Consider the following 12270-nt stretch of genomic DNA (forward strand, 5'->3'; position numbering starts at 1 on the left):
AGTACATGATATGACACCTACAAATCACAGCCCTAGATCACCACAAGACCAAGTTCCGGTAGAGAAACGGGATTGGAAGAAGGGACCTTGCCCCCCTCTTCCCAGGATACATCTCCCCCGCAAAGCTGGGATTGCACAAGAGAGTCTGGCCACGAGGCATCATACTACATTTATCAAGATGAGGGGGCATGGAGAAGGCGGGGAGGTCATGTTTGTCCGGCGGGGGGGGGGGGGTTATGCTGATGTGCGAGGGGTATTGGAGATAATGCTTATGTCTCAGGAGAGTGTGAGCTGGCCGGTGGAGGGTTTATGGTTTAGGCCTACAGCGTTGGGTGATGGATGTTATGGGGGAAGGTTGGTTCGTGAATATAACAACCCGCAGACTCACGAGCATGGCGCTTTCCAGTTGCAGAAGGAGAGCTGGTATATTCATGAATACCACATAGACAGCTAAACTATCACATCACCCCCACCACAGACTCATATTTCCGTGTGCCAGTCTCAAGAGAACCAGGTAACCCCGGTCCGGCCAACAGAGACAAAGACCCCAGAACAGCTGACCGAATCCCAGAAAGGAATGCCGACTCGGGGACCTCACCCCCCAAAGTAGGCATGTATGTATACTATGCGTGACTCGAGAGAATGTGATATCGCGCTGACAGTTGTGGTATGGGCTGCATGAGGTGGAGAAGATGCTATCTTGGCGTTTAGTGCTTGAACAGGCGTTCCGATTTGTTGAGACATCTGGGCCGGGAAGCCTTCCCCGGTTGGATGGAGGTTGTAGGCTTGGTGGCTGGGTTAATATTGAATATAGTATACTAGTAGCGTGTGTCTGGTTTAGAGATTCTACTTTTGGTGGGAGGCCACTTTGGATGGAAAACGTAGATTGATTGAAATTAGGAAAGATAAACTAGAAACACCCGTGTTGAACCGTTAACACCTTTATCTATGCTGGTTATCAAGAAAGATCCCCCGTTTCTCGTTGGTTTCTGCTTCATGGCAGCTTCTGTTGGTAGCCATCCAGTGGTGATGAACCGTGCAAGGGACAGATACTTGTAGAGGCTGTCGCGTGCATCCAGTCCACGGGAGACTCGGTCAGGAAGCTTCGGTTGTGACACTGACATGTCAGGCCCTGCATGGGAAAGGCGCTTGGAGCTGGTGCTGCTTGTTCCACCGGTGAGGGGGGTTGAGATGTAGACAGTGGTGGAACTCCTGCTTGATGAGCGTCTGGTTGGAGCAGAATAACGGCCTTGGGCCTCAGATTTCCGGTGTCTAGAATCTGCAGTATCTGAGGCAGTGATGCCTCTGTTAAGTGTCAGTCAGAGCTTATTCATCGTATAAATATGATGTAGGGACAGAATGGAGACTCACCAGTGGTCATATAGTAGAAGTTGGACTGAGAGTTCGGGGTGTAGATATTCCATGGCTCCGTCTGGAATTGGCCATTCATGTCAGATGGGACGTAGTTACTCGCAGCATTCGGTGCCATGTCCAGATTGAAGGAGCCAGCGCCTGGAGAACATACACTGCTGTTTGTGAGAGCAGACGGCGGAGATGAGCCCGACGAATCGACTTCTTTTGCAGTGGCTTCGTACTGAGGAAAGGGTGGTGAAGGCTGTGGTGGTAGGGGAGCTGCTGGACTCAGGGTGCTGAAAGGGTAGTAGGTACCCGTCGAACCAGGCAGATAAGAGCCACTCATCGCAGGCATAATCTCGACAGCAGGAGATAGGCCCTTTCTCTCGACATCGTACGCCGGTGTTGTCGGGGTTGCCAACGATGCTGTAGGATGGTGATAATTCCAACCATTGAGGCTTGCCGCGGCTCTGAGCTCACTCGCGATTACCCGCTCCTGTAGTTTGGCAATCCGGTCTCGGATTTTGCGACCTGTGCAGGGTAGTGTTAGAGCCACACTTTCTGCTCAAGGTGGAAGTGATATACTCACGATGATTCCTCTGGGACAGTCTGTTCTGTAGCCTTCTTCTTTCGATGGGATCCTGTTCCTGTTTTGGGTTTGCCACGCCATTGGCACGATCGTCCCTCGCATGCTGTGCGCGCATTTTGCCGTGGGAATATATGTTGAAAACCACTCCACTTCGCTCACTCTTGTGATTCCGTCTCTGACTTCTTTCGTACTGAGCGGAGCCACCGCCTAGCCTAGAGAATTGTAGCACGTGGGATGACGACGCTTCGATGGCAATGGAGATGCAGTTCTGTGTTGAAGTACGGCGAGGGTGTAATGGCAATGAGCGGTGACCAAACTATATATAATTACTATAAGTTCCGACAAACTTGGACGAGACCAACCTAGGGGCAGCCAGACTTAACCGGTGTTCTGATACAAAAGTCTGACGTGTTCTCAGCTTATCTGGTTCTGGTATATCAAAGTATAAGAGTCCGAGAGACAACAGTTGATTTGCTCGTCGGCTCAACGCGCCTGAGAGTTTACGAGAGCTGGTAATAGATTGAGACAATGTTCCGGGTATATATGAGAAAGGCCCCGGGAGGAAAAAGCGTAGTTGAGCTCTGGGATAAGGTGTGTAGATAATCCACGGAATTGACTTCTTCGAATTGCTCCATCGTTCCTGGCTTTACGGGAACTAGTGAATATTATGTCTCGCACCCATGGTACTGGATACTTGAACCGTGGCCCCCGATAGCCACGAGGTACTGAGCCCTGTTCCCTTCCGATTCGCGGGGTGTGCTGTTCAGACACCCAAGTAAGCAGCCATGCGGGACGTATGAGGCTTGGAGCGGCGCCAGCTCGGCGCACCAGTTTGTTCCAATAAGTCCTGACAAATGGTGTTATGGAACCTGCGTTGATAGGACGGAGGAGGGATATTGGTGCGGATAATTTCATGCACGGCTCAGCTGATTTGCTCGCCACCAGTGCTAGGGCTCGCCAGCGTGACATTTTCTTCAGCCGTGTGAACCGTGACACATGAAATACGTACTTTTGATTTGGTTGCAGTATCTTAAATCATGTTCCGTGTCGGCGTTTATGCTCGAGTATCGCGCAACCTACAGGGTTCACAGCGAACGCTTGCAGGTCTTCCGCCGAGGTTCCCATTAGGAAACCAAAGAAGCCGGCACTATCGGTGAGACGCAATCAAGTAGATGACGTACCCGGAACAGGGCCAGAATATCAGTACAATTCTCAATCCAACATCGAAATGCTAAAGCAAAGTGATACCCCAGAGAGGATGGGTCCAGAGAAGATATTGCAGTTTGTCCATGTGGGTCAGTATAGCTGGGGTACACGGGAGCTTCCTCAGATAGCCATGAGCAAGACACTGATGGTGACATTCCGTGCTATGAATAACTAGGTCTTAGTTCGCTTAAAGGAATCGCAGGCGAGTGGCGTGGCAAATTGTTTCATGGAAGCACTGGGCATGTCATGGAAAGGTAAAATAAAAGAAGGAACCTGAAAAATGGGCACGGACATGAATGATGAGGGCATCTGAACTGAGAATACAATCTCCTCCAAATTGTAGCATCTCAGTTCCATTAACAGTGCATCATCACTGGCATGGCGCAGGATAAGCCCAACTAGATGCTGATCGGCCGCCAGCATTTCAATGTGGTTCCCGTTGGATTTGCAACTGGCCAGTCAATCATTGCTTGGCTGGAGAAGCTGAAAAATAAGTATCCATCTGAAAATGTACTGAGGCGATTGGCCGGAGTGTCGCCAGTCCCGCTGTGGAAGACGCGGGCATGGATTTCATTTGGTGGAGAGTCAGGGGTTCGTATTCGAAAGGGGGAAGAATCTGTAGGCCCTAATTGTCTTAGATGGACCGAAGACGAACGCTTGTGTCACCCGGGAGAGTGGATTAAATGAAAAGATTTCTGGTGTTGAAGAACCATTGAAGACTCCCGTTTTGCTTTTTTGTTTTTGGGGCAGACAAGATCCCGTGACTGAGGCAGCAACAAATCGATCATAATGGTAATAACATCACAATGAGAATTGGCCGCATTGGAAGTATGACTGCGTGTCCGATCCATGACGACGCAGGGAGTACAAAGTATATGAACAATAGGTTTCATCATGAGGTGGCTCAGATTGAATCGCACCCAGTACCGTGGTAGGGCTACTCCACGTTATTCCAGACGTCGTACCGGTCATGTAGTATCTGCTTCTAGGGCTAACCCGGGTTTTTGTTCAATAATAATTTGAATACCTTGGTGATTAACAGACGATAGGCAGCCAAATTGCTTCCTGCTCCAACCTCCAGTTAACTGAATTCTACTATCTAAACTCACTCTCGGTCACTTTATCTAACCTCTCCTGTCTTGCTCACCGAGCATTTTCCTGAGCTAACAAGCAGTCTATATTGACTTCAGCGCTGGGATGATAAGAGAACTAGACATTTTCGATCATTGTTACCTTGACATTGAGCGGCGATATAACGACATGCAAAACATCATCAGCACAATTAGCAACCTGCTACCATATCGACACCCTCCATAACGTCGACTCTTCCAGATAACAAACCTTGTACGCTTTCAACCAACACGTGTCTCATCGCGTTTAAATCCACCAAAGCTTCATCAGGACGAAGCTATGTTACCAAGCGCCCCCCACATGCGAGTTTAGCACACCCCAAAGACGCATTTCCCTAACCTACCCAAGGTGTCAATTGAGATTAGTTATCCTGACAATCACACCACATCCTCCCTATAGCACTATCTTCTTCACAAAACATGTACGGGACGCCGTTCCGTTGGTGATCGTCGGGCGCCTTGAAGGGAGGACGTTCGGCCCGCGAACGACGACCGCGGCGGTTGTCCGGCGAACACTACAAGATAAGCCGGCCATTTCAAACGAGTCTGGTATTCCTCGTCGTTTCAACGGCTGTGATGCGCAAGCTTCTCCAGCTCGGATATGATCTCATTGGTACTGACCTTGTCGCACAGAATCAAGCGCCCACCGAGAAGGATACCAATATATTAATCCCACAGATCCGGCCACTACCCATCAGGCAAATCGGAAGCTCTCGGTGAGGCGTGTTTTGTCGATCTATTTGGATGCGATACCTTTGGTCGCGACGGATTTTCGCTGGCGTTGAGCATTCTGTCGGACTGGGAGATTGCGGACTTGCATTGGGTTTCGAGCATGTAGAGACGGTTCTAGACTTGGCCGGGTTTATGTCATTGAAGGTACGTTTCTACGTACGGTATACTTGATAGGGTGTGTTTAGATTAGACTTTGTTCCGGTATAGCACGTCGGTGTTAGAAATAGCCTCCAGGAATATGATACATCTCCACTTTTGCGATATAATCGTTGATATTGTCTAGAATCTGTCTGTCGGATATTTTGCCACTAATAGTACACCCCTTTATTTAAAAGTCCCTGTGTAGAATAATAAGTGTCTTACTGTAGGAAATTCTCAAATGTGATAGATCAGCTTAGGTCTTCAGTAGTCATATGACTGAGCGGTGGACGGACTCTTCCAAGGGCACCTTCTAGAACCTCACTATGAAATCTAGGTCATAGGAAGCGCAAATTATGTATCCCTATGTTACCGCCGTTCAAGTGAAGAAGCCTTGAAGTATATAAATTGTTAATGTGGACAAACGAGCCGAGGTATCAAGCAGCATCTAGACAGCACTGTCGCATTGCAAGATTTAATGTGTAGGATAGATATTGAAGGGGGCGACAAAAAAATGAAAACATGCCTGTAAACTGTGTAAAATCCCAGGCTAGATCAACTCACTACATCCGGTAGGATATACAAAGAAGAGAAACAAAAATAAAAAGGAAAATATGTCTAACAACCGTCGTGAACGTTGTCCTGCTCAAGAGATAAGACATGAATACTTTTAAACGTGACAAGCAAGACAACAGAGATAAACGACCATTAAAAAGTCGTATACAAACACATTAGGAACCAGCGGGAAAGACTAGACAGCCAAATTTGAACTTGAAAGCCACATGGTCTGCCTCCGATTATGTGAGTCTGATAGATCTATGCTTTCAGCATCATGACTTCCTTGGACATGAAAAGCTGCGGCTGGAGCTGTCACTAAGAGTCTCCCATCTTCTGTATGTCGCATACTATGTTTTTCGGAGGTTGTAGTTCGTGTGATATTTGTACACGACCCGAATGCGCTCGCAACCTGCTCGAAGATCGGACGGAGAAATGGACTGCTGCTAACAATAATAGCAACACCGTTCTCGACAACAGTCCAAACATGGGACATCATTCCGCTATATAGGATATCTGTCCGCTGTACACTTATTATCACAATCGGGCGTAGAATGCCAAATATCATCGTTCTATTCAGCCGGAGGCGATTTGTCAGAAACGGATAATTAAAGAAAAAAGAAAAGGATAAGGAGTGAACCGAAAATCATATCAAAGATAGCTTACAGTATTCCCGTGCTGAACACAAAGATCAAGGTCACCCTGGTTGCCTTTGGCATCTGCAGGCTCCAGAGCGTGGGAAATGGAAGTATCAGGATAAATATGTCAAGGAGGACGTCGAACGCGGCCAGGAGGCCATAGGCGACCGTGAGGTTCAAGCAATGCCCTTCCATCGTGACCCTTGACCAATTCAGACTGATTGGCTGGCAGAAGAATAACGATATGAAAATCGTCAGTACTGCCCATAAGACAGACATTACCATTAAGGTGCGGGCAATGAAAACTACATTCGGAGTGGAAAATATGCGCGCGAGGGACCAACAGATGCTAATCTTCACCAGTCCGAGAGATATGGCGTAAAGGATCACTAAAGAGTAACACATCTACAGTAGATGAAGGACAACAATATGAGCGGGGGACACTTGTGTAGCCAGTAGATGTGTGATTGCAATCCATGCACTTGATGGAGGAGCACTAACCTTAAGCAATGCAGTTACATGGTAAGTTTGCAGTTCCCATATGTGATGCCCAAAGCCTCTCACAAACACTAACTATCTTTAGATCAGAAAACACACGTTCGAGCCTCCTTTGACTCACTTGTGATACTAAGCCAGCAAACGCCTTGGAAGCAGATCTATTGAGATAGTTACAGTCAGAGAAGCCGTGCGTAGTTATGTTGGACCATTTACGACCTACCAGGGACGCGATTTGTAAATAGTCTTCCGGAAAAAGCTTCTGTCCTCTCAGCCGTCGCGAAATAATTCGTAGCGCAGCGAAGACAATGGTCAGAAGTATCAAAAAGACATCCATTATAATTGCCTTAACTCCCATCGAGGATGGAGGTATGATACCATCTGTATAAGAGGAAGGGCCGCTCCCAATGCCTGCCAATACACCTGTAACCGACCACGAAGGCGAGTCCATCCTGGAGCAACTGATCTCATAAGACTGAAAAAGTGTCCGAATATAAGGATATGCAAAGAAAGACAAGGCTTATCAGTCTGAGGTGTCAGCACTTTCCTAGGTTGATGTTGTAGATTGTGCGAAGTTACGCGCTGTCGGAACATAACCGTCGCTCAGATCAAGCTTCTTTAATGTTAAGTTACCTCACTGTATAGCGAGCTACTATCTACTTAAAGTACACCGCCAAATATTGACCAGAAAGACAATCAGGTTCTCGAAGCAAGTGGGGAGATTCTCGTTTCCGATTCTAATTCAAGACATGGTTAGTGGCGTTAGTTGAGCAGTTAATTAATTATTACCACTTATGACAGCCGGATGGGAACTCCCGGTTTCAGCAACTATAACTAGCATCATGGAATATTATAACGGGTCTATAACCAAGAGGCCCAGACTGCATCACCAACTTGAAAATACCGAACCACAGCAGCTTGGAAACGACTCCTAAACAAGCGGACGTTCGTTCATACTGCATTGCGCCAGATGTTGTGCAACAGACTAATGAATTTCAGCAACTCACTTTACTCTGGCTTTCTTTTCTGGCGCGTTGAGAGTGCTTCCTGCTTGTACGGAGTATAGGATTGCTCCACACTTGACGGGGCCCACTTTCCCTATCGCAGGTTCCATTGATACCGAGACAGATCGCTTCGGTCTCCGGCTGAATTATCGCGTTTGTAAGGTTCAAATCTGTGGCAATCAGGGACATATACACGATCCCCAATCGCCCCGACGGTAGATGTCTAGGGCACGGATTCCGCGGAAGTTGGAAAGCCTTGAGGCTTGTTTGGTACTTTTGCCCTGCAATATCTGCGCAAGTGAAGGATCTTTACTGCAGATCCTGCAGGAACCAAACCAGGAAACCTGACGTACTAGCATGCTGTATGTATCCGAGGGGTATAGAGAATATGAGCGCTTGAAGAATCAAACTGTGAGCCATGTTATTCAGCCGGTTGAGCTCCATGAAGGTCGCCTCTATATTAGTCGGATAGTGACTGGGGTGCTCCTGTACTCTCTTGCGTACGACCAAGTTCTTTTTCAGTTAAAATGTGGCCTCGAATATTTGCTCATAAGAATAAAACAACTAACAGGTACCAACCGCTAGATTTGCTAACCAACAAATTTAACCGTCTGAATGGAAACGTGCACACCGCTCCCCAGGAACCAGCCTAGCCAGAAAATAGGCCCATGCTCTATCGCTGCTAGCCCTGAGCTGGTTAGAAGCAATCTATGCGGGACAGGTTCTGGATTAGGGCTATATCTCCAAGGTTGAACGTGCTCAGCATGCCGAAGCAACTTGCGTTTGGCTGGAACTTGGAAGAGATTCCATAGTTAACGATCCCTCTGTGACCCGAAGTTGAAAAAACTGAAAGCAAAGGATATCTTGTACTAGTGGGGGCACTGTCGCACTAAAGAAACGTGGCTAAATCTGGCGATGCGCGCGTGGTGGAAAATAGAGGGAGCTACAGCCACTGCAGATCAGTGTACCGAACAACAGGTAGAGCGGAGAAAAATAGTTTAACTTTGTTGTTGGATATACCTCTCCATCTCGGTATATGGATTTCTTTTTCTCGGTCTGTGCATGTACTGCACTATTCCTTTGGGTTGTTTCACTGGAAAGTACCTTGTGGCTGCACTTCCCACAAGAGGACATCTAACCCTATTCAACTTGAGGTGTCTATTTTTGTCTTTTTCAAGTACAATACAAAGCGCCGCGTTCAACTAGCAAGCTTGGCGCAGGCTGCCATTCTCTGTACCATGGATACTAGTATGATCACGCCGTACTCATAAGTGTTTTGTTGGGGTTGGATATTCCTTCTATATTCGCTTATTGTTTATAGCTTTGGTTGACGGATCTACACCTTTCCATTCTAGATGCTTCGAGAGTCCTCAACTAAAACGCTGAGACAAAAACAGAATGCAACTACCTCCTGCCATGAATGACAAGATAGCGCATGGACTCTCCTACATTTCTATCTGCAAAGTCTCCCAACGCACTGATTGGGATAGATACCGAGTCAAGGCCCCATATCCAATCCGGTTACGACAATAGCATTTAGCACGTGCGGAGGCTTCTTCCAAACACTCAATGGCTAACCAGCTCGCTGAAGTCTAAAGTTATATGAACTAACCCTGACTTTAGCGTCGTCGTTGATACAAACCACTGATTCATCATAATAATCAGGGGTCAGGAAGCTCCGAATCCATGGCATCGTGTCTACTACCAGAACTGCTGTAGTACAGTTTCTGCACAGACGTATCTTCTGGCCCAGTTCTGCTCTCTCTAGAACCTCAGGTTTCAGAGTGGACCTCCCCTTTCCCCGGGGCCTCTCACCATTCAGACTTATCATGGCGCGGCTAAAACAGATACCTGAGTCGTCAATGGTCTGGATTAACTAACCGAGAACATTTTTTGCTATCAAAATGGAGTTCCACTCTTTTCATGTGCTGATAGTGAAAGTTTTAATCTGGTGGAAGTAAGCTAATTTAGTTTTTCCTTTGACATAACTTCACCATAGAAGGTGGCCATATACACTAGTATGTGTTTAGAGATGAAAACAAAGAACTCTTGTGCTGGTAAAATCATTACCCACTTGAGCTACTATGAATAGAGTATGCTCCTATCACTAGATTCACATACAGGCGAGACCAGGTCTGAGTGATGATAGACAAAACCCTTCCAAATTAATATTTCTATTCACACCTTGCATGTTGTTATTTGAACTTATCTTTGGTCCCATAGAGCTGACGTAAGCTTGATTACATTGACTGAATTTCTTGAAGGAAGATAGTAGCATTCTGAGTTCCGGAATATATGAAGGGGCAAAACATGGATAACGCTACTAAACAAACCGTGAGTTTTACTTTAGCAGTCAGGTATAGAGTTCTGAGATGTATTAGAATCGTTATTAGCCAAGAGAAAAAGCTGATCCGGCATATCCTTAGGTATGACGGTCACTAAGGTCTTGAAAGCTCTGAACTGTGCAGCATAATGGGGGTACTCGCTTTGGAGGTTTTGGTGAAGACCGGAACATATGTAAAACAAGTTCTTGTAGTCCAATGGGATGTAATTAAAATCCTTCGCTGAAGAACCATTTGTGACACAAAGCCTGCAGGTGTAACAGTCAGACTATCGTGGGGGTCATTCTCCTATACCGTATCCCATAAATTCCCTAGCAGGCCAAGAGGGACCAGGGAATAGTCCATACTTGTGACCATTGCAGAGACAATCCTACCTCCAAGGGCTCCTAATAAATCACGGTAAGTGATGGGAATATATACATTATAGAATCCATTCATACCCTGTCTCGATCAATTCCCTGAATCGAGCGTCGGTGAGACCCTACGCACAATTGATAAATGTACGTCCATCCCCTTCCTGGCACACATATATGGATTCTCTAAGCCTTCTGGCCATATAGGAGTCAATATGAGGCTGTTAATAGCCACCATATCGCTAGTCCTCTCAGCTCTATCGTGGCTCGACTGTACAGTCTCTGTACCTCGCGCCCCTCCCTCGCTCGACCTTTCGCAATTCGAAGGCAAGAGAGTCATCACCCGCGATGTCTGTATCATAGGCGGTGGTTCCGCCGGCACATACGCAGCAATCCGCCTCCGACAGATGAACCAGAGCGTTGTGCTGGTTGAGAAAGAGGACCACCTAGGCGGACACGTCAATACCTACGACGACCCGGAAACAGAAACCGCCGTCGACTATGGCGTGCTCTACTACGAGAACCTCCCCCTGCTGCGAGATTACTTCGACCACTTCGACATTCCACTGGAGAAGGTTCGCATTCTAGAGCAGAACTCCACGCAGCGTCGGGTCGATCTTCGCACCGGGACCCCCGTCGGTCCAGCCCAGGGCAACATGTACCAGGCATTGACGGCGTACTCGGCCCAGCTGCTCAAGTACCCGTATCTCAACACGGGCTTCAACCTGCCCAACCCCGTACCCCCAGATCTGCTGCTCCCGTTCGGCGAATTCGTGAAGAAGTATGAGCTCGAGGGCGCTGTCGATATCATTGCCATGTTCAATCAAGGCGCCGGCGATATACTGCAGCAGACAACACTTTACATGTTGAAATATTTCGGCCTTGGTGTGGTCCAAAGCGCATTCGGGGGTTTTCTTGTGCCAGCCAGTCGCAACAATAGCGAGCTGTATGGTGCTGCGCGGGAGGAGCTAGGCGAGGACGTGTTACTCAATAGCACTGTTACTTATACACACCGCAATGACGCGAGGGGGTGGGCGTACGCGGTGGTGCAAACGCCATCCGGGGTGAAAGTGATTCGTGCACGGAAACTCATCATAGTCATTCAACCCAGGCTGGATATGCTGAAGGGAATGGACATGGACCTGGACGATTCAGAGCGAGAGTTGTTCGGGCAGTTCAATAACACGTGCTACTACACGGCTCTCGCCAGGATCCCGGGTCTTCCAGAAGACATGCAGATTGTCAACCGTGCAACCGATACCCTCTACCAACTGCCACCTCAGCCTGCGGTCTACGTGATAAACACCACCAGAGAGCCGGGGCTGTTTACTATTCTCTACGGAAGCAAAGACCACATGACGGAAGCAGAGGTTAAGGGTAATATGACTCTCAGTGTCATGCAATTAAGGAAGGCGGGCATTCCTGTTGAGCCGCCGGAGTTCGTTCGATATTCGGACCATAGCCCCTTCCTATTGACTGTCCCGCCAGATGCAATTCGCAATGGCTTCTACAGACGTCTGAATAATTTGCAGGGCCACCGCAAGACGTACTATATGTCTGCCACGTTTGACTCGCATGATTCGGCGCGGATCTGGTCCTTCATTGATGGGTTGCTAAAGGCGAGCTTTTCATGATGCCTGGACAGACTGGGCAATGGCTAGGGCAAGCTGGGTTACGGGTCAGTCCTACCTACCGAGCAAAATTCGACGAGCACCTCGATGGCTACCCTTCTGGT

General features: G+C 47.8%; 2 protein-coding genes across 2 annotated transcripts; one reads left to right on the forward strand and one right to left on the reverse strand.

Moving 5' to 3' along the window:
• Nucleotides 1–994: 994 nt before the first annotated feature.
• xanC (transcription factor xanC) lies at nt 995–2057 on the reverse strand (the record flags this gene model as incomplete). Its single annotated transcript, XM_015548832.1, has 3 exons — nt 995–1305; nt 1372–1884; nt 1943–2057. The coding sequence occupies 3 exons, from the start codon at nt 2055–2057 to the stop codon at nt 995–997; spliced, it is 939 nt and encodes a 312-aa protein (XP_015409272.1).
• Nucleotides 2058–10750: 8693 nt separating this feature from the next.
• ANOM_003576 (amine oxidase, flavin-containing superfamily) lies at nt 10751–12169 on the forward strand (the record flags this gene model as incomplete). The annotated part of the gene is made up of 1 exon (XM_015548833.1): nt 10751–12169. One exon carries the CDS (start codon nt 10751–10753, stop codon nt 12167–12169), a length of 1419 nt encoding a protein of 472 aa, XP_015409270.1.
• Nucleotides 12170–12270: the final 101 nt, after the last annotated feature.

The sequence above is a fragment of the Aspergillus nomiae genome (genome assembly GCF_001204775.2).
Source record: "Aspergillus nomiae NRRL 13137 chromosome Unknown contig00055, whole genome shotgun sequence".
Classification (NCBI taxonomy): domain Eukaryota; kingdom Fungi; phylum Ascomycota; class Eurotiomycetes; order Eurotiales; family Aspergillaceae; genus Aspergillus; species Aspergillus nomiae.